The sequence below is a fragment of the Choloepus didactylus genome, chromosome 17 (genome assembly GCF_015220235.1).
Source record: "Choloepus didactylus isolate mChoDid1 chromosome 17, mChoDid1.pri, whole genome shotgun sequence".
Lineage (NCBI taxonomy): Eukaryota > Metazoa > Chordata > Mammalia > Pilosa > Megalonychidae > Choloepus > Choloepus didactylus.
In genome coordinates, this window is record NC_051323.1 from 44,253,524 (window position 1) to 44,276,590 (window position 23,067).

The following is a 23,067-nucleotide window of genomic DNA, read 5'->3' on the forward strand; positions in this document are numbered from 1 at the left end:
TGAATTCTTTTACCCTAAAAGAATTGGGAAGAGAAAGTGCAGACATGGACGATACCATTAAGAGTACTGATAAATTCAAGCCCTCTGACCTCATAAACATATAATATGTTAAAAAAAAAAAAACAAAACTCAGTAAATGTAATGCAAAGTTCAAGTGCCATGCATATGCATTTAAACTCTTTGCCAGTGAAGAAAGCAATTTCAATATGGGCACATAAACTCGTAATTAGTCTGGAAAGGTAAGTACTCTTTTCCCCCTTCTAAAATTAAATTTGGAACTATCACTCCTTCCTTTGGCAAGGATAGTGGACTTTCACAGTGAAAAGTTAATTTTACTGTTAGTGTTTCAGATAGACATTTGTATTTTACTCTTAAGATGTTACGGGGTAATGCTAAATACATTCCTTATAAACTCTGTTTCAGTTTTGCATCTTCTGTTTGTAAATTTTATTTCAGGTATTGAAATTACAAATCATGCAACTGCAACACTAGAAGGCAATCAGATTTTTAACAACCGGTTTGGCGGCTTATTTTTAGCATCTGGTGTTAATGTGACAATGAAAGGTATGTTGGGTTCTGTTCTGCCTATGAATACACAAAATATGCCATGAAAAAATAATCGAAAGCCACTGTTTCTCAATAACCTGAGTCCTTCTTTACAAGGTAGCAACAACTTGAACTATTTTTAAATTAAGTTAGACTTTAGAATATCTTGCACAAGGAAAATCCATTTCTATTATCTTCGAGTTACTTCACTGGTTAGCCTCTTTAAAGCTCTTAAAAAGTGACTAATTTTTTAACAATAATCTTTACCCTCTAGAATTTAATTTTTCTTTTATTACAGATAACAAAATAATGAACAATCAAGACGCCATAGAAAAGGCTGTTAGTAGAGGCCAGTGTTTATATAAAATATCAAGTTATACCAGCTATCCCATGCATGATTTCTACAGGTATTTTTCTCAATTTTTTGTGTCCTGAAAAGGGGTAGATTGTAATACCTACCATTTTTATAGATTTCCTTAAATGTTTGAGGTAAACAGAATAGGTTGGCTTTTTGCTGGTGGAAAGCAAATGTATCTGAAAATTTTCCAATTGAATTGCACACATTGGGTTGTGGTCAGCCTACTTGAGGATCCTGTGCTTAAAATATGGAAACCTTGGAAATATTTCACCTTTCATGTAATACTGCAATATCAGTAGCCATAGGAAGACAGTGCCTATAACATAATTGTTTTCTGAGGAGTTTCAAAGCAAACTTGGATTTCAGTATATCCCAGTCACTATGAGTGAGAATTTTGACTCCCTTCTCCCAAATTGATTCAGCCTGGAAAACCTTGATAGGGAATGAAGTTTATTAAACTGAAAAGTTTGAACCCTTTTTTTACAACTTAAATCATTTCATTTTCCTCAGAAGACAGGAAATAACTTACTCCAATGAAGTATCTTTTCAGAATTGCTCAAAAAAAGTACTTGAATTAATGTTGTTCAAGAAAAATAATGTAAGCTTTTACTTTTTAGATGTCATACTTGTAACACCACAGATCGAAATGCCATATGTGTGAACTGCATTAAGAAGTGCCATCAGGGACATGATGTAGAATTTATTAGACATGATAGGTATGTAGTACACTTGATTGCTATATGTTTACCCAGTTATCCAACCCCCTCACTTTCCTAATTTTTGGGTTTTCATTTTGCTTTAGGTTTTTCTGTGACTGTGGTGCTGGAACACTGTCTAATCCTTGTACATTAGCTGGTGAGCCTACACATGATACAGATACACTATATGACTCTGCTCCACCTATAGAATCTAATACATTGCAGCACAACTGAATTCCTTCCCTAAAGAAAAAAGTCCTGCCATTCTAACATCATAACTTAAAACTTTTTTTGGAAGATTTAAAATATTTGCCCATGCTACAGGAAGAGACTGTACTAAAATGGATACACGAGGTCAGTTGACACTATGAAGCTCAAGCTACCAAAAAGAAAGTGGCAATATGTTGACTCAGGATCTCAAAGCTGGGTGTTTTAGCATTACTGTGTAAAGACTTTTGAAGGGATAGAATTGAAGACAATAAGCTGCAATTTTGTACAGATACCAACTTCTGAAAAGCTGGTGTTTTTACAACTAGCATTGAATGCAGTCCAATTTGCAGTAGTAATCTCCAATAGACAGGCAGCTTTGTTGCTGCCTTTATGGACATGGGTACCAATTGCTTTTGTAATATGGTAAAAATGTGAGCTAGCACTTCTGCGTTTCTTTTGATTTTTTTTTAACATGTATTCAGATTGAGAAATATGATTTTAATGCTTTAATCTCATGTAGTTTGTTTTTAATTTCAAGCAAAATCTTATTGTACTTGAATGTGCCCTGTTTTGTTAGCACACCTAGACTTGCTGTAACTGTACTCATGTCCCAGTATGTACATTCTTTCTATGAAAGAGAAAACACTAATCTTAAATTATATCCAGCAATGTTTCTGGTATCCTTTAAGAAAAGTTAAGACTTATTATTTTCCTTCCTTTCCCTGTGCAGCATTCAAAACCACCCCTAGAAAAAAAAAGTGAGTGTTTTAATGAGACTTCCTAGGAAGGGATGCACTGTAAAACAAAAGTATTCTTGTAATTCAGTTTTGTGAAAGCTAAAAAAAACTACTATGTTTTAAAGTACACTTTAGAAAGTCTCTTCAAAACAGTCCTGTATTTGAAACTCTTCATAGTTTTTTTTTTTTTTTTGAACAGTTTAGACAAAACTGCTGGAAATTAAAACAATTTCCTGCATTAAGCTGAGACAAGTATATATACAGCCCTATACAGTTTCATAGCTCTGCCCCCTCCCCATTTATGTGTATTGGTGACAGTGGGTATAAACAGCCTGAAAGTGTATGCATGTACCATAACATCTAGACTTAATATATTGTGGAGTATTCAATAACCATTATGTAGAAGGTAGGTAAGAAATAAAAGGGTTTAATTTCCTAGAAAGAAATGGAAAAAATGGTCATTTTTAAAAAATAAAGTTTATTAGATCATAATGTTGTCTGAATTTCCCACCTTTGTCAAAAGTCAATGTAGTCTATAACTCCTTAATCAAAGCCAACAACTTATGGACAGCTTCAGCATCTACAGTCGACTTGTCACTAATCAGGCAAACTTCCCTTAAAGTTAAAGAAAAAAAAATTTTTTTTTTAGTTTACATTTTTCACAGTACATTATCCCTCCCCTTTTCAGAAAAAGTCTAAGGTTAGGTGTATAGTGTAAATATATTCAATTATAATTACCGAAATAATCGCAGTGACTGAGTCATCTTCTCAAATTCTCTTGCTTTTCTGTGTCCCTTCTGAATAACTTCCTGTGGAAGATTAGCAAGCCTTGCAGCATTAAAGCCATAGCTTTTAGGGCAAGCTCCCTTAATGAACTTATAAAGGAAGGTAATAGTCTCCTGGCTGGGATCTTCACATTCATTTTCTACCATGCATGCCTAAAAGAAAAATATAATTATATTCTTATGCTAGCAGTGGACATACACAATTGAGTCCCTTTGAATAAACAATTTATACATACCATGTGTCCTAGACGCACAGCAACATCTTGAGAATAATCTTCTACTAATGAATGGTAGTGAGTAGAAAACAATGTACGACACCTTATAGTCTCAGCAAGTTCTTTAACAACTGCACTTGCTATTGCTGTCCCATCAAAGGTTGCAGTACCTCTTCCTATAAAAGCAAAATATGCAAACTTTATGGAATACACTCTGCCTTATATGGAATACACTTACCTTACCAAGGAATACAAAAACTATAGAAGAGTATGGTACATCAAGACGAAATACACCATAGTAACCCGTTAGCAGTGTTTGGGGAGAGGGAGTACATTTAAGTGCCACTGTCTTGAGAAAGTCGTTCTAGTCATACTTTTTAAGGCCTTACCTAATTCATCCACAAGCACCAGAGAATGTGCTGTTGCATGCATAAGTATACTGGCAGTTTCATTCAACTCAACAAAAAATGTACTTTCACCTAAAAAAAAAAGTTAAAATATATCAGAATGATTCATCTTTTAAATATATCATGAACCATCCAATGGGGTCCTAAAGGGTCAGTCTCATTAAGAGCAAGGCATATGCTACAGGGTGGTAACAAGCAGTGCCCTGGGGGCAGTAAGACCTGGTCATAAATTGGTCAGGTAATCTCCATCCTTGAATAGAAGCCTCTACTATGTAGTCAGGCTCCAGAAATTAATTATCCATGTTTATGCTTTTAATTCTAATACTTTGTGTTGTATTTTGCACTGATAAGAATAGAGGGTAAGCTTCCTTGAAACAGTAAATTAAAACCTGTTAGGGAAATGAACTTTTATAAAATATAATGCTCAAAACAATCAAAGTGACCTTTTTAAATATCTGAAAGCAGCACAACTCACCTGACATTATTCTATCCGAGGCACCAAGTCTAGTAAACACTCTATCAATCGGTGTGAGCCTACATACTTCAGCAGGTACATAACAACCCATTTGGGCCATTACAGCTAATAAGCCAGCCTGTGAATGAGGAAGGAAAAGGCTTTTTATGACTGGTATTTATATTAGAGAAAGATGAATTTAACAGAACACAGAGGCGAGTATCCAAACTAAAACATGTCTTTCTTAAGAAGCCTTACAGAAGGAGTCAGGCAAAATCCTAAGAATTTAGGTAGGGTTCTGTTCTTATACCCATTTGCTAGAATGGAGAAGAGTGAAGCTTAGGGCTTAACCTGATCTAAAACCTCAGAACCTGTGTACTGAAACTGGAGATTCTTGTCTCTTGACTATACCTTTTAAAACTATTGATGCCTAGAACCAATTCCAGACCGAATGAATCAATTCAGCCAATGAATTCCCTATACTTGTCACATTTTCCAGGTGATTTTGACAAAGTGATTTAAAAAGATTGAAAACCAGGACACAACAACACTGTATGGCTAGCAGATTTGTTGTATATCACAGGAGAACAGCAAAAAAACTAATGGACCTAACAGTAACTATTTTTGGACTTTGTGGGCCTCCCTCCCTCCCTTAACCCTTTAAGAATGTAAAATCCATTCTTAGCTTTGTAGGTGGTCAACCCCTGGTACATAGGAAAGACAAATACATCAAGGCCATCATTTCTTCCCTAAAAGCAATTTCCAGTAGTTATCAGAAATCATGAATTTTCTTATCTGAATAAGTCTACTATAGGTCTGGATCTTGCATAAGATAGAAGAGTCTAAATTGCTTCCTAAGGACAAACCTGGTTAAGACTGAGAAATCATTGGTTCCAAATGTTGATAAACCAAAGCACACCAAATTTTGCACAGAAAAGAAACTAGATTCCAGGTCTCTAGCCCCTACCTAATACCTTTTATATCTGATTTTTCCTTTCCAGTAAGAAAATAAGCATAACAATAAGCTTCATGATATCCATCTATATAAAACACATGCATTTTACTTTTCACCTTGCCTTAATTCTCGTTCAAATGAATTCAATCAAGTAAAAGAGCTTGTTAGAAAATAATGACCTGACACCTCCCCATCCTTTTAACTAACATTTCCCTGCTAACATTAGGCATATTTGACTGAGAAGGTAAATTTTGACTGATAAGGTAAATTTAATTCTCTTCTGGGAAGTTAGTAATTGAATTTTATGTAACCTGTGCTTTTTGGGAAAGCATAAAGGATGGCCTAAGCATGAAATATATTTTTTCTTAAAAGTGTTACAAATGACCTTCTGATAACATAACTTTAAGGATTAGTTTACCTGTCTCATGAGTGTAGATTTGCCCCCCATATTTGGTCCAGTAACAAGTACACAATAGGCTTTGTGATTTTCCTCCTCACAGCCTATTAGAATGTCATTAGGAATAAAGTCATCTCCAAAAAAAGTCTTCGTAATGCAGGGATGGCGAGATCCTTTAAGCTCCAAGAAGGGGGAAGTGTCTTCTCCTGGCAACAGAATTACTGGACGACACATAGGACCATCACCCCCTTTACTATAGTTAGCCAGGCACAACAAGACATCTGTTAAAAAAGAGAAGGTAAAAGGTGAGGCTTCCTCATTTTGGGGATTTCTTTATAGGTAATCATACACACTAAATTAGCACCAAGACCCAGCTTTTATAAAGTCTTCAAAAATGCTTTCCACTTAGTAAAAGTGGCATATTCTTGATTAATTTCTTACACTTGGCACTCTAGTTAGCAGCATCTAACTTCACAAAAATACATAAAATGCTTTGCTACTGTAAAATAAGCAATTATCGGTCTGTTTTATTAGTCAAAGCAACAAAGGCAGCACAAACTGAAGGATGCTATTCTACTCTAGATAGTTGTAGTCAGATCAAAATAATTCATGTTATCAATGTGTAAAGACTGATTGCTAAGTTAAAAATAAAAAAAAAAAAATACAAACCAAAACTAAAACAGCAAAGACTCCAGATAAATTGGCCATGACAACATAAAGAAAAAAGGAAATTATTTATAAAGCTGAAACCGTTACCAAATTACAAATGGATAAGTCAGGACTTTTAAAAATCCATTACAGTAAATAAAGTATGACAATTTAGGCTAGAGAAAAAGGGAAGATTAAAATCTTTTAAAACATGCATGCATATGGATAAGCTGAAAACACACAAAGGAGATGTGAAGGCTATAAAACTAAGTGCAGTGGGTCAAGAAGATAGCCTTAAATTAAGCAAATGGAAGCTTAAAAACAAATTTATCAAATACTAAAAAATTTAAAGATGAAAATATTTCAGATCTGATGTTTTACTCATTTCATTGAGTACCAAAAATTTCTATCAAAATCTTTAATTTTTCACGTCTTTAGAAAGGCTGCAGGGCTACTAATAATTAGAAGTTTCAAGTGAAGAACTTAAATTGCTGGGAGCAACCTAGTCATTTCTCTAATGAGGAGGCAAATACATACTTGTGAAATCACATACCCTGTTACCTGTTTATGTATATGGGTCAATGGGGACTTTATCAATAGCTTCAAATCTTAATGCCTTAATAGCACAACTATAACACAGAGCCTAAAGAACAAGGTTGCTCAAAGTCTTACCCAACACTGCGATACACTCCACAGCAGACTGCCAGTCCCTGTAATTTTTGTCAAAGTTATAGAACAGTCGCCGCATGCAGTCCTTCAGTGACACATCTCGCCTTTCTTCAGCATTTATCAGACTAGCCAACTTCTTCTCAATAGTTTTGGTCCAGTATCGTTTACAGCCTTTCTTGGTAGATTTCAACTCGTATTCTTCTGGCAAATTACGGGTAGTAAAACTCTCTGGAATTTCCAGCTGGTAACGGTTCCGACCAATCCCCCAGTAGACTATGGTTCTGCAGCCAATTCGAGTGCGCTGCTTCTCTAAGTACTCCAGGAGGCTCTGTTCATTTTCTCTTATGTCAGCAAGGGCTTGGTCGTAATCAGAGTCAAATCCTGCTTTGGGAGTAATCAGTCCAGTCTTTCGAGCCTTTTCATGGTCAAAGGCTGTGTCCCATCGGTTCAATTCAAGAGTCAAATCAGGAAAACAGCCTTCAGGATTTTTTGTCTGGAGAGTAATGACCTGCTTAAGAATTTTAGACTCAAAGTCATCAACAACTTCTTCCATAACCCCTATAATTTTACACATTACTTTGAATCCTTCCAGAGCAGAAAGAAAATCAATGATCTTTTTTTTTGCTGTATGTAGTTTCTTCATACATTATGGCCCTGCTATCTGGGTGGTTCTGGCTCTTCAGGGGAGACCCCACATTATGAATTTTGCTCAGCAGCCTCTCAAGGTCTGGAAGTTTCTTTAGAAGATCAACAACCTCAGAGATTTTGTCAGGCACAACCATGAGGTCTTCTATGGCATCTAGGCGATCATTGATAGGGTAAGGGCTACAGAGTGGGGTACAAAGCCATTGCTTTAAAAGCCGCTTACCAAAGGGTGTATGGCAAGTGTCAATCCTCTCTAGAAGGGTCCCTTCAGTAGAACCATTTGTCCCATTCAGAAAAATCTCCAAGTTGTTCAATGTCACTGCATCTAGCACCATTCGTTGGTTAGCTTTCGCAAAGAAAGTACCAGTCCTTGTAGCACCAACCATGTCAGAATCCAAGGGAATATATTCTTCAAAATTTGCCATTGATAAAAGCTCCTGATCAATAAGGCATTTTTTGAGGTAGAAGATACAACCACCTAGAGCAGAAAGAGCCAATTCACTGTTCTCTCCTGGTGTCAACCCAATGGAATCAGACTCTGAGGTCATACCTTTAAGCACCTGGGGTAACATCACCCCACTGTCCTCATTTAGCTTTTCTGTAAAATACCCTTCTTCAAGTAGTGTTCTCAAAGTTTTGGCTGCATCCCAAAACTGGGAGCCTGGTATCAGACCTTCTTGAAGGGAAGAGGACAGTGAACCCTTCAGAATTGTCTTAGTTTCGGCTGAGAGATTACCTTTCTCAAACAAGACTTGTACTGGAGGATAGTGTGCCACCAGAGTTCTAAACCTGGAGCAGTGGCGATCATCTGAAAACTGACCTACGTAAAATTTTCCCAGCGAGGCATCAACAAAGCACACACCATACACACGAGTGTGGCCAGAAGAACCTTCCTCTTTCTCTTTGAGGCTAAGAAGATATTTACTGTAGTTCTCTGAGGGGTCACCTTCCAGCACACTGTACGTCTGTGTACCCTTGGTAATGATCCTACAAATCTCCCTCCTCACCACTCTATCATGCTTAGATACATGTGCCATCCTTCGGCATCGTGCCTCCATCATTTCTGGGGTTTCAGTCTGTTCCACTCGTGCTACTTTATAGCCCTTCTGCACTAGGGAATCTGAATATCGGCCAAATGCAATTTCAGGGAAACCAGAATGGGCCCAGTTGCCTTTCATGAAAACCAGCCCAAGTTCATTAACTCCAATGAGAGCATCCATGTGGTACAGCTCATAGAACTTTCCTACTTTATAAAAGATGACAAGATCAAAGTTCTGAGACTTAATCTGCCACCACTTCCTCATCCCAGGTGTACAGGAACTAAGGAAATCTTCAGGGACATAGAGAGTAGAAGCATCAAAATCAGGGTGATCGGGCCGTCTCCTGTGCTCATCTCTTCTCTTTTCCTTCTTAAGCCATTCTAAAGTTTCATGATACCAGACAGTGGGCCGACTACTGTCATCACCTCCTCCACTACTGTGGGCTTGGGATTCAGAATTTTGAGGGGCAGAGAAAGCACTCAAAGTACTCTTGGTTTCTGACGAAATTACAGCTGCTCGTTTGGAAGCTCCAGGCATTTCCTTCCTTGAACTCTTCCTTTTAAGGGAGCCATTCCCGGTCACCATTCTCTTCCGCTTCGGAGGAACTTTGACTGGGCTCTCTAGGACTTCATTCTCACTATCTCCCACTCCACTGCTTATTTCATCGCTGCTTCCTTCCTCCTTAGCATCTGGCTTGAATTCCACATCAGAGCCACCAATGTCACTCTCAGAGTCTGATATTACCCTTCGTTTTTTTATTTGGCGGCTACTACGCCTGGATCCTTGCATCTTAGGCAACACTTCCTCTTCACTCTCAATTTCATTATCTTCCTCACTCTTATCGGATGCATAGGTTGCACTTACCTGTCAGGCAAGGAAAGAGTATTAAAAAAAAACAAAAGAAAATATGGTACATTACAGCATTGCTGTGGAATCTCTCAGTATGCTGCAATTTCCCTTACCAAAAGAAAAACCCAACTCCAGAAATGAAGTTTTCTTTCTCAATGAATAGCTTCTAGGTAATTTCAGTTGTGCTTAACATTAAAATAAATGTCACACTACAGGATTGATTGATATCTATGCTACAGAACAGTGACAAAACCAAGTGTGGCCCCACATTATAAGTACCAGTACAGAAGGTGATGTCCTCATTAATAGTCATAGCTGTGGAAATAAACAACTTTAAACCTGTTATCCTTCTTCCAAGGTCACCTCTTCTACAGTTTGACATGTTATGAAATGAAGTTTTACCATTTTCTAATTCTTAAGCATAAGAAAGCAGTAAGCAATCAACACTGGTTCTAGTCCTTGCTCTTCCACAAACCAGCTTTATCATCTTAGTCAAGTTATTCAGCAATCATGGATTTTTTCATGTGTAAAGTGTTAGTATTAGGCTAGGTGATCTCTGTAGTTACCATTCAGTTGTAAACCTCTGATTAATGTTACAGCCCCTGGTCTCAACCTTAAAAATTGAAAATTAAAAACTTTTTTCATTTTCTTAAAATATTCCACTATATTAACTTATTTCCCATCTCATCTGTAAGGCAACAGAATAAAACTATCAAATCAATCCTTGTGGGACATCGCTCTTTAATTTACTAAATCAGAGAATAATGATCAGGTTTGCTTTAAACCAACCAATTAAATGTTTGTTTCCCTAAGAGGTTTTAATTCACTCAATGACCAATAACATTTGAAACTAAGGTTTCAAGGTGACTTACAACCTTTTCTTAGTGCAAAATACAACAAAAAGTATTAGAATTAAAAGCATAAACATGAATAATTAAATTTCCAGGACCTGACTACATCCTAATATAGAAGCCTACTATCAGACCATCTGACCAATTTATGTCCAGGTCCTTACTGTCCCCTAGCACTCTGCTTAATATCAAAATGCATACAAGCAGAAAAAGAAAAACAAAACAAAACAAAACAAAAACATACAAGCTTGTTGCTACCCCTTGCAGCATATGTGCCTCACTCTGCCACCAGGCTTGAGAACCGAAGCAAAACAAGGTTCTATTAAGATTCTAAGTAATCTAACTTAACCAAAATGCAGAAAGTATAGAAGAATGTGTGTATACTAAAATATATTGTATGTATGTATCACAAGAAAATATCATTTTAATACATATGCCCCATCACCTTCCTAACACAAGTAACAACAGAATGTTTGCTATGTTCCACCTCAATCTCCTCTTCTTCTGGCTCTGAGGGCTCATCACACACTGCTAATTCAAGCCTCTTAATCTTGTCTTTATTCAAGGCTTCATCTGCACGTTGCATTGCCCTGAGTATTTCAGGCTTTGAACTATAAAAATGACCTCCCTTCTGGGCTTCCTTTGATTTGGAACCTAGAAAAAAAAATTTATAAATAAGAACTGTTAGCTGGATAGTTGCAACCTATAATACTTGCCCTAATGAGCAAGACTTAAGGCAACAATCAAATATATCTTTTCATATCCCATTATTTTTTATTGATAAAAACAGATCAATAAAAGCCAGAAGAATTTTCAGGGAGAAACTATTAATGAAACTAAAAAAATTACCCCTTTTACCTCCCTGAAGTTGCCTTGAAGTCATCCACACTCAGGATCATTTTAGTCTCCTCTAATTCCCCTGACCCTAAACAGGTAAGGCAGCCCTCTCCAAATGAGGCAGTTGAGATGTAAAAAGCCATTTTGAGAGCTTTTTTTAAAAAGTTACTTCAGGAAGACAAAAACCACATTATGAGCCAAATGAAGCTATGATGTTTAAAGGTAAGTTTGTCCCAAAGACAGTTAGATGGAGGTTGGGGGTGGAGGGCCCTACCCTAACATTTTGTGAGGGTAACCCAGTTCAGACTTTGGATGTGTTAAAATATGGTTTCTCACAAGTTACATCAAAATGTCTTGCTCTGCTTTAAAGTAAAGCTCTTCCTTTATAAATAATCGTTTCATTTAAAAAAGTTCTAACATTAAATGACACTTATATCCACTGAACAACAAGATCACAAACCTAATAATGTACAAGAGGCAGAACATTAGAAATGTCTGTTCAGTTCTTCTGCCAAAATAAAACTATAATTGGAAAAGAAACCTGAATTTGTCTGAATTTAACAGATCCAAAACACTGACATACATTGTTTCCTACTTCCCTTATACTAAAACTAACAGGTCAACCTAAACTTTCATGGAATTAACAGTGTTCATGGGCTGCTTAAATAAATGAAAGCTACAATTTCCCATGTAGCTGCACTAAAACTACAGATTCCAACAAGCAAAATCAGTTGGAGGGTGACTCTGAACTTTTACCGAAGTACCTGTGGCAGCAACACGCCACACCCTACCCCCCACCTTATACTGTTCCCAAGAACTCTAAATGCAGTCTCTACAAATCTACAAAACAGAAACTCAAAAAGGCCGTTTTTCCCACCCATGTGCTTTTTTATTAAATAAGCATGTATTGCAACAATTTAAAATTATGAAAGGCAAAGAGCGGTAAGCACAGAGATGGCTTTATAATGACAACATAAATGTAAATAATTCTGGATCTCTGAAGTTCTTTTACCAAAGCTTTGTTTTAGATTCTCAAAATTAGTCTTAGAAAGGACCTCATTTTATATATTAAACAGCTTCAGAGAACAAGTTACTTCGGTTGGCCAAGTTTATACAGTAAGTTAGAGGAGAAGCCTGAATCAGATTTCTTCTTTCATCTTGCCTTTCAGATTTCCATTTAGACTTAATTTTCTGCAGTTTTTCCCCTCTTCAGGATTAGCACTATGGCCAAAAGGCATGCTTCACAGGGATTTCTGGGAAACTGACACTTGTTCTGATTCTGCAACATTTGAGTTCAACAACATACTAGGCCTGGATAATCTATGGATAATGGATGAGGACTTGTTCATACCTGAGTGTACAGTGTACTATATCATGCAATCATGGTGTGCATGCACTGTGTAATTAGAGACTGATGAGGTGCGCCCTAGCCCCAGAAAAGTCTACACATACAGGTCCCTAAGGCTGAGCCTTGGAGGAGAAAATTATGGAAGTCTGATGTGAAACTCCTCAGCTCACATGTGCTCATAGGTGAGAATGCTGGAAGCCAGGTAGGGTATATCTCCAGCTGACCTAGAGAATGTTGTTGATATATGTAGTATGTAACTATGTATTCTAACCACATTGTCTCTTTTGGACCCTTTTAAGGTAAGGACACTGTTTAATATACTCATGTCTGAATCTGGTATCTTGGTTATTAATTCCAATAATGAGATCACTTTCACTTAAGGACATAATATTGCTATAAATCACTAGAAAGACAGAAATTAAAATTAAAATTCCATTCCATGCAACAGACTGACAACCAGCTGCATATCCTTTTTCCATGCCAGATGTTTCATAACTGCCACCATTGCAATTTATTGGAGTAAAATACACTTAATTTTAATGTATTTAAGGGAGAATCACACTCACTCACACACACACACACAGAATAGCAGAGTGAGTCTCTTACCTGTATATGGTTTTAATAGCCTTTTGCTAACCCAGCCCCTTGTTGGGCTGTCATCGAAAAACTGTACATGAACACGGACTGATTTTCCTTTTTCACGAATGAATGTTCCATCAAACGGATGATTGTAAACCAGGCAAGGCCACCAAGGGTAACCCTCCATCTTGGCCCAAACCAAATCACCTGGTGAGAAGTCACAAAAACTGTTTCCAAAAGAAAATACATAATTTGGTTAATATTTGTATTTGCCTAATATTGTATTTGCCTTAAAGGCAGTTACCTATAAACAAGCAATTCCAAGGAAGATCATTAGGACTCCTTTAAGATTTTTTTTAAAATGCCGTTTTTAAAGTCAAGCCATTTTTTAAAACATAGCAAGCAAACATCACATGCACATTTAACTACTAACAAATCCTGCAGTCATAACATAAATATAATAAATTCTGGTATTATGGTAAAGAAATTATTTGTCAGAATCATTCCATCTTTAAAAAGTATGCCAGAATTCTGGCAGAATGCTGATGGCAGGAAAAAGGCGTGCGCTCCAAAATACAGTGAGTTACACCTATATTACAATATGGAATATATTAGGAATGGGGTCTTACCCACAATATTAATAAAATGCAAAACATACTGATTATATAATTTCTTAATTACATTAAATATCATCTCATTAGCCTTTGCTTGGAACTGGTTTCCAGTTAAGCTCCTACACATTCCAGACACACAAGCTAGCTAGCACTCTATTCCCCCCAAAAAACTAGTTTTATGGAAACGCAAGTCAACAGATAAGTGCCTAATGTGCCAAAACACAGCAAGTATACATGCCTACAGAATCAAAGTGGAGACTGCATCTTCACAAATACTGATTTAACCCTGCTGCTTTTCTCGGGGGGGGGGGGGGGGGGGGTGCAGAGAAAGGGGAGAGAAAGAGAGGGAGAGAAAAAAATTCTCACTAACAGACTATGGAAGAGCTCCTCTGTGAAGATGTCACACACAGCTGACAATCCCTGTCCAAGCACTCTATACCAAAATTTTTTAAGCCTATTTAAGGGTTCTCACTGAATAGCTATAAAAGTAAAATAAGTATATTATTAACAATATTTTCGACATTTTACGATAGCGATTATTAGTCAACTGAAGCCACCTGATTCAGACCCAATCATGAAAAAATATTTCTTCAAAAAATGCAAATGGAAACCACTAGGCCAGACAACTAAAAGAGAAACAACAGGACATGATTTCAGGTTGTACTTGCCTCAAGGGCCTTTATAAATTAATCTGTAGTGACCTGCACAAGTTTATGAATATTACCTAAGGCTCACCACATAGGTCATCTTTAAACAGAGAGCTGTGTCTGAACAATTCAAACTTCTACCATACCTGTGTTTCCTCCTCGTTAACATATCTATAAATTAACAGGGGAAAAGAAGGACCATCATTACTGTGTGGTATACTTTGTTTACAAGCCTCACGTTGTCAAGCAGGCTTTCCTTAACTTGGGCCAGGTAACCACAAAGCCTGTCACACTCATGTCTGAAAACCACAAGCTTTTATTCCCCCCCCCCCCAAGCTGTACTCTTATTTCTGCTGCTAAAGGAGGGAAATAACCTTTGTCTATATGAAGAACTATCAATTCTGAGCCAAACACTTGACAGTAACTTTTGGAAGACTGGCCAAACAGAGCGAATAAATGTTATGTCAATGAACATGTCTCCCCACATGAAGTGTTATTTCTGGCTGTATAATCTTGGGGTATCATGATTCAAACTGCATATTGCCCAAGGCAACTCAATCCCTTGAGATGGAGACTCAGGTGCTAAATTTTAATCTGTACCTAATAAAGCCAAGGATTGGCTAGTTTGTGGCAGTTCTCCCCCTATGTAATGACATTATGAAATATCTCCAGATGAGCCCTGAAGCTGACTGGTATGGACTGGAGTTTACAAGGTGTCCATGGTTTGTTAAACTGAAGTGGACTAAGTCTCAGAGTATTTCTCTTTGCCTGTGTGAACTAAGTTATGGAGGATAAGGACTAAAGAAGTGCTTAACCTGACACCAGCTATTTAACTGTGTACATGTCTATGAAAGGCATAAGTTATCAAGAACCCACATCTTAGCAGAACACTTGAAGTTCAAAGGAAAAGGATGCCCCAAACCCAGTGGAATTCTATTTTGCCTGGTATGAAATAACAAAGCCCTTGCAGGAAATTTTAAGAGTTGTCTTATGGGCTCCCAAAGAAACTAAATGACTAGATCAGAATTCTTAGAAGTTCTCATCTGTCCTCAGGTAAGAGTAACTCAGGTTTCTGACTGAGACCCAAAACACAATGTGGGAAAAATCTTAAGTTTTATACTTGTAACTAATGTGTAATCAATACTGTTTTAAAATGAAGTAATTAAATCCTTCTTTTATCCCAAAGAAAATAACTTGTGTCCTCTAAGAAGGCTGTAATACATATAGTTTTCAAGTGGTGTTCAAAGATCACAACATCTGAAAAATGATTAGAAAAAATTCCTTTCCAAGTAACCATTTTAAAGTTATCATAAAACATCTTTAAATTTATTTGAAAACCTTACAACCATTATCAGTTTCTAAATAAATTCCTCATCTATAAAGCTAAAAATGATATTACAAAAGGAACAGTTTAAATAATAATTTTGGTTTTCTCCTAAACATAACCTTATATTTACAGAATCTTACACATTAACTTCTCTGCTGTTATGAAGTGACAGTACACTACAAAATGCTGATTTTTAAAATTCAGTTATGTGCAGTTTCTCCAGTGCAAAGCTTTAAAAACAATGACACTATAAAAATCCTGGCCCAGGAAACAGTGGTTCAAAGCCAGAAAGAAAAAAAATTAAGCAAGTGATAAAACATATTATGTAATGAACTAAAAATTTTAAGCATTTCTCAATTTAAAATTTTTTATTGAATGCTAATTAAAAATTTTTAAACATATTATTTTGTGGGTATAAATTTCAGTTCTTTAAAAATGAATCAATTTTATCCCTAGTATTGTACAGTTTCCAAAGAAAGCCAAAATAAAAGCATATTTTAATTTGTGCAAATTGTTGGATTTCTTCTACCAACACTAAATACTGCACTAAAATATATAAATACAGTGTAAGCATGGGATCATTATCTTTCTTACACTGATTCTGAAGAGTCCAGACAATTGCATAAAGTCACACAGACCTATAAAACTGGCTCTACTTAAAACTTTATTTCTGTATATTCTTATACTAATTTAATTGTACTGTATTTTAACATTTATTTGACTGTTTTTTGACAATCTTACTATCTTTCTCTTTTCATATAACTGGGACTTTATTAATATCAGCAAGGATCACCTAATCCTATACAATATAAATCCAATTTGAAAACACCTGGGCCAAAAAGAAAGTCACCTCACAACCCCCAAATATTAACCGTAAAACTTAACACTGGCTGTTTCTAAAGCCAAAGCTGAAATGCCAAAATAAATACTGGAATTAGCTTTTGATATTCTTAAATAGGATTTACTTATGATTCTAAAACTGTTTTTAAAGATTTAAATAATGTATTCTAAATGTCTAGTATGGTATTCTTTAGGGATTTTAGCAGCAGTGAAAAAGATGTAGGACAGGAAAACCTGCCAGTTAAGAAAAATAAGTATAAAAGCTTTTATGTAACTAAACAAAATAAATGACTTAGAAAGGCTAAATTTACATTGAACAGATCTTTAAATTTTTGCTTTAAAACCACATTACTCTGCTTTCTCTTTAGTCCGTTACTTTGGTGTCAATTATTGGTTGTGCTCAAAATTTTACAGTTAACAGTTTAACATTTTTGGATATCTGCTTTTTAAAAAGATTGTTATAATCCAAAATTATTTCTAGAATTTGCTTCTGTAAATAATAAAAGATAAACTGGGTTATATCTAACAAAAGCCTGTATATAAACATTGAGTCATCAAAGTGTGAAAAATATGCTCAAACCAAACTTAGCAAACTACGAGTGTTTATACCTACCTTTCAGGGTGGATCATTAGGGAGACTTCTCTAACCCTTAGATAACTAAAATACGGAACTCAGAAGAGAACTAGTCAGAGGAGTAATTAATTCCAAGGGCTCCTCATCACACCTACCCATCTACCTACACCTCCGCCCATCCTCCCTTGCCTTCTTTCCTTCAGCTATGGGTTAACTATTGGCCAATACTTCTACATTAATACTAGGGTGACCAGAAAAATTATCATCCCAACTGGGCTCTATTAGAAAAGAAACTAAAGAAAAGCTAATTCCATACCTCAGCTCAGGGAGAATTGAAAATGGGACACTTTGTCATCAAAATGAATGTTTTCCAAAGTTTTGAGGTGGTATTAAAAAGACGTTAAGAGCAGCTTAAGAGGCTCCCTCCCACTGGCAAAATTATGACAATTTGAGCATTTTTTTAAAATGTTGTTTTAATTAAATTGATAAAAGCAAGTTAGATCTGTAAAACTAAGTCCATGTGATGGTTAAGTTCATGTGTCAACTTGGCTAGGTTATGGTGTCCAATTGTTTGGTCAAGCAAGCACTGGCTGATTACATCTACAATCAACAAAGATGGCCTTCTGCAATGAGAGAAGTCTCATCTAATCAGCTGAAGGCCTTCAAGAGAACTGATGGATTTCAGCAGTCAGAAGGAATTTCTACCTCTACTTTAACCAGCCAGTATCTCCTGGGAAATTCATCGAAAACCTTGAGTTCCCAGCTTGTGACCTGCCCTACAGAATTCGGATTTGCCCATCCCCACAGCGCATCAGTCAAGTCCTATAATAAAACTTACAATATCTACATACATATATATACACACGTATATCCTGTCGGTTGTTTCCCTGGAGAACTCTAATACAGTCCATGACGATATTTTTAACAAAAGTTTCAATTTGTTTTTCTTTTACAATACTAATATTGGATGTAATACTATTTGGAGAAATACATTACCCATAAATGTTTATTTGAAAATTCTCAGGAAAGGCAAGTAAACAGCAGCAGCTAGGGCAGGTAAGAGTTACCGTCAACTAAAAGCTCTTTTAAAAGAAAGATTTCATTGTCGATTCTAACATACCACTCTGAATGCAGAGAACGGCTCACACTTAAAGCAACAAATTTTTCTGTCCTGATCACCCATAATTAACAGAAACAATTACCAATAAAAGGGGACTGTGAAAAAATAAGCGACCCAAGATTTGAAGAAAAAAACAGATTTAAGTGGTCAGAAGCCTTGCTCACAAGCTCTCTCAATTATAACGCTCACATTCTACAGAAAAAGCACATATACTTCCTACTTTTCCAGGGGCCATTTACTTCAATTTGACATCATCCTGACTTCTCTCCTGCATCTACCACAATCTAAATCATCACCAACACCTGTCTGCTCCCTCCTAGGCCTCTCAACTCTAAATCCTCTCCAATCCTATGCAATTACCCACACCCTCTCACCATTATCAAATCAGCCTAACTGGTCTCCCTTTAAAACACCACACTTCAGCCAGTGATGTTTTTAAAATATGTATCACTCCCTCTATGGATATCTTACAACCTACAGAAGCATTAATCATAAAGGAAAAGACTGACAAATTCAACATTACAACCAATAACTTCTGGTCACCAAAAGATGTCATAAATTGCATAAAAGAAAATCCAGAATGATGTTCGCCATCACATAAAACTAACAACAACAAAAAAACAGGAAAAAAGATTTGAACAAACACTTCAGCATCGAGAAAACTTACATGACAAACATTAAAAAATGCTTAACTTCTTTTAAAGCTTTTAACCAACTCTCAAAGTCAATGTCTTTGTGGTCAATCAGCCTGTTTATAATTGCGTCCCTGTTTTCCTCTCCCAAGGCTCCCCCTCTTCATTCTACACACAATTTGCAGCCTTTTGTGGGGCTAACCCTTATTTGTCCTTCTGATATCAGCTTAGAGAACTGAAAGCCTACCTTGATCCCCCACCCCACCCCCACAAAGCACGAAGGTGCTTCCTTTATGTGTTCCCACCTAGCTTATACATTCAGCTTCCACTCTAGAATTGTCTTTTTACTTGTCCCGTTCACTGTTGTATCCTGGATCCACAATGCCTAACACTGTGCTTGGCAGAGTAAGTACACAATTGTTAAATGAAGGACAATTTATATACTGGATCTCTTTAGAAGCCCAATTTCCAATGCCCATCTTTCTTGAATACCCCGGAATATGTCCCCATAGTGGGAGGTCAAGTGTAAACAATCTCATACGTTTACAAGTCTTATTCAGACCTCAAAAAACAAACATTTCATATGTAAGTATGAAATCCTCTCCATCCCTCTAATAAACGCATCAATTTTTAGCATGGATGCAGGACCAATCAATTCATGTTTGTGCACAAACATTAACACATCATGCATATAGCAAAATGAAAAAGTCCATGATGGTGATGCTGACCCTGTTCCCTACAATCAGGTCCTAGTAATCTGCTATTTATTTAAGCGGCTGGAAAGGGTCGCTTCAATGAGAGTAACACAATAAACTTAAAATTTGAAGGAAAAAAAAAAGAAAAACTGGGACCTCCTGTAAGCACATCGTTAAAGAGTTGGGACATTTGAAATCAATTACACAAAACCACTAATTAGTTCTCTAATCTTGAATGAGTTATTTTTTCTAAACTTCTATTTCTTCACTGGTTCAAATGGCTAATACTATACTCTGTGACTAATACAATACCTGGTATATACTAAACGAACAAGTTTTTCAAAATGACGTTTGCTGCCCGGATAAAAAGACCAGCCAAGCCCTCTGCTTCAAAAGACCAGTAAGCGAGAACATCTCCTCGGGGCAGGCTTTCACGCAGTCGCATCCATACATCCCAGCCCATGGTCGGATTAAAGGCCTTCAGAGACTCACCCTCCTCCAACTCAAAAATTTACGATGCCCCACTTCTCTCCTAGAATTGTTTTAAAAACTCAAGAATTTCAGAAAATAACTTTTCTACTAGACACAAAACTTCCACGTGTGCCAAAATTAATATAGCTTCTTCCTAAAATTTTCTTTTGTTTTGGTACCTGAGCTGTCTACCAACGGGATGACCCAGACCTGTCCCAACACTTTCTGCTCCCTCCCCCTCACCCCTCGTCCAAGCACCCTCTTCCGCCGATTACGCCCCACCCTAAGACACACCCCCCTCAGCTCCCGGTCCATCCCTCTCTCCCACCCCCTCCGCAGCCCACTCACCCAGGCAGCAGGTCAAAGTCCTTCCTTATGGGGTCTCGGCGTCTGAGGCTCAGATTCACCCATCAAATGTGTGTGCCTCGAGCGCCATCGGGACCCCCAATTCACCATCCCAGCTCGGAACAAGGAGCCGCCTCCTAGCATTCCGCCCGCAGCAAGCCGCGCCCCCACAGCCTTCCGCTAGCAGGCATTCCAGCTTCCCGCCATCCCTCCCCCGCCCCAGGCGAGCACGATCCCCTCCCCCGCCCGGACATGCACGATCCCCTCCTCCGCCTGGCTAAAGCACAACCACCCCCGCCGCCCCAGGCAGGCACTACCACCTCCCCGCATATCCTGCACAGAGTCGGTAGTACTCCCATCCCCCACTTTGCTCCTCCCTACCACTAACTGCACGCCATCTCCCCTTCCCGCACCCACCCACACCTGGAGGAACACCTCTTCTTTCAAGACGGCTTAACTGCTTCCCCCTCCCCTCCAACCCTTCTTCCTGAACAGCCTGTTTCCTCCTCCGACCCTGTTTACAATCTACACTACCCAAATGTCCCAACTCAGCACTTACATAATTCCAAGACATCTGTGCAGCCCACCTCCTCCGAACCCAGGAACTGGCCGCGGACCCCTGCCCCCCACGGCGAGCCTTCCTTCCCCAGTCTCCCAGCGCCCCGCCGCCATCACCCCTCCTTTCAACCCCGCACCCAGCTACCTGGTGGGGACCGCAAGCGCTGCCGGCCTTCGAAGCCCTCCGTTGAGGTTCTTCGTCTCAGGCGGCGAAGCGGAGCCCGCCAAGGGCCCAGGCCTAGAGTCACTCCAGGCCGCATCCCCACTGGAGGAAGGAGAGGCCCCGGTGATGGCGGCGCTGCCTTTGCTTGAGGCCCTCACCGGGGCCTTGTTGGCATTATTCAGCTCAGGAGACTTGGGGAAGAAGCTGTACAGGGTGCTCTGTCGCGACATAGCGACGGTCGGCGAATCCCAGCCGCTCTATCCAACCGAGCGACTGAAGGGACTGCATCTAACGCGCGGCTCCTGCTGGCGGGAAACCCGGGGGGGAGGTGCGCTCTGCTGGAGAAACACAGGCGCGAGCTGCCAATCCGCTGGCGCCTCGGCGCGCGCGGGCGGCGTCGCCGGCGGCGCGCGCGCCCGTCTCCGCCCACTCGAGGCGCACGGGCGACGTGGGGAGGGGAAGAGGTGGGGGTGCGTCTCCGCGCGGCCGAGCTACCCAGCTACCTACACCGCCCCCAGCCTCCCGCCTGGAGAATGGCTCCTGGTTTCGCTCCCTTGCGCTGGGGCGGGGTTGCGGGAGGGGACAGTCAGGGCTGGAAAACTCCCGCCCGAAGCTGGGGGCGTCTGCAGAGTTACCCGCCTCGGAAAGGCCTATCTGAAACGGAAGCGGCGGGCGCAGGGCCGCGTGCCCGTGGGCGCGCTGGGCAACGTGCGCGCGCTCCCGTGGGCGTTAACGGCTGGGGCCCTCCCCACAGGGTACGAAGCTAAGGACGGTGGAAAAGGGCCGTGACCCAGAAACGAATTCCTGCTGTTACTGCTGTTAGAGCATTTCCACCAGGGAACCAAAGAAAGGGAACTAGTGTGGAGTCGAACAGTAGACCAAGTCTCTTATTCACGTTGTTTTTAAAGCATTTTACATAGTAGGTACTTGATAGATCTTGATAAATGAATGCTAGATGCCAGGCCCTTTATATGTTTATGATAAAAACTCTGCCAGGCACTGATTCAATCATTTTACATATATTAACTACTTTAACGCTATCCATAATCTATGAGGTAGGTACTTACGGTCCAAAATCCTTTCTCTGAACCCTCTAGGCCAGGGGTGTCACAGAATGTAGGATTTTTCAGATTTTAGAAAGGTAAAAGGGTGCAAGAATAAAAAGTTCCTATTCTCAAGATTTAAGAAAGAAATGGGAAGACTGACAATTCTTTGGCCTTAATCCAAAATTGTAAATAAGTAGCTATGGAAACCAGCCCCAATAACCAACAGCTGTGCTTTGGTAAAAACCTATATAAGATGAGCTCTTTGCTTTCTTCCAGAAGACTGTTCTAACACATAGTTCTCCTTTGCTTGGCAAGTAATAAAATCAAGCTTTGTGTCAGATAAACTTGAGAGGTACTCAGATATACTTCCCTCCACAGGTGCCTGTGACACCCCTAGAAAGTCTGGGAAAGGACCCTGAAAATCAAACATATTAATATTCCTGCAGCAAAATATAGGTTTATTCATATGAAATGGTACAAATATGAACTACAAATAGCCTCAGGTCAGTTCAGGTCAAAATTTGCTACCAAAGGAATTTGCTACAAAACTTCTGGTTTTCAGAGCTTTTTGGATTTCAGAATTGCAAGTAAAGGATCATGGACCTGCATTATATTTCCATTTTATTGAAAAGGAAACTGAGGCACACATGGATTAATTAACTTGCCCAGGATCGCACAGCTAGAAGATTGAAATCCAGGGAAGCTGGAGTCCTGTGTTGTTAATGGAAATAAATACTATACTGTCTCCAATATAACATCATTTTATCACATTTAATCTGACAGCAATCTTTACAAGCATACCTTGTT

At 38.7% G+C, this 23,067-nt stretch overlaps 2 protein-coding genes across 2 annotated transcripts in view; one reads left to right on the forward strand and one right to left on the reverse strand.

Annotated features, from left to right (window-relative positions):
• The window catches only part of FBXO11 (F-box protein 11), a 100,055-nt gene extending 97,014 nt beyond the window's left edge, over positions 1–3,041 (forward strand). The window contains exons 20-23 of the mRNA XM_037807224.1: positions 457–564; positions 845–953; positions 1,522–1,620; positions 1,707–3,041. Coding sequence (XP_037663152.1) covers positions 457–564; positions 845–953; positions 1,522–1,620; positions 1,707–1,836 — 446 coding nt within the window. The 3' untranslated portion in view covers positions 1,837–3,041. The remainder of the gene's footprint in view (positions 1–456; positions 565–844; positions 954–1,521; positions 1,621–1,706) is intronic.
• On the reverse strand, positions 3,008–21,561 carry MSH6 (mutS homolog 6). Its single transcript, XM_037807223.1, is given in 11 exon segments — positions 3,008–3,164; positions 3,288–3,487; positions 3,571–3,725; positions 3,939–4,028; positions 4,432–4,549; positions 5,784–6,043; positions 7,083–7,701; positions 7,703–9,628; positions 10,952–11,118; positions 13,256–13,455; positions 21,197–21,561. Coding segments are annotated over 11 exon segments (4,065 nt in total). The 5' UTR covers positions 21,445–21,561; the 3' UTR covers positions 3,008–3,082.
• Positions 21,562–23,067: the final 1,506 nt, after the last annotated feature.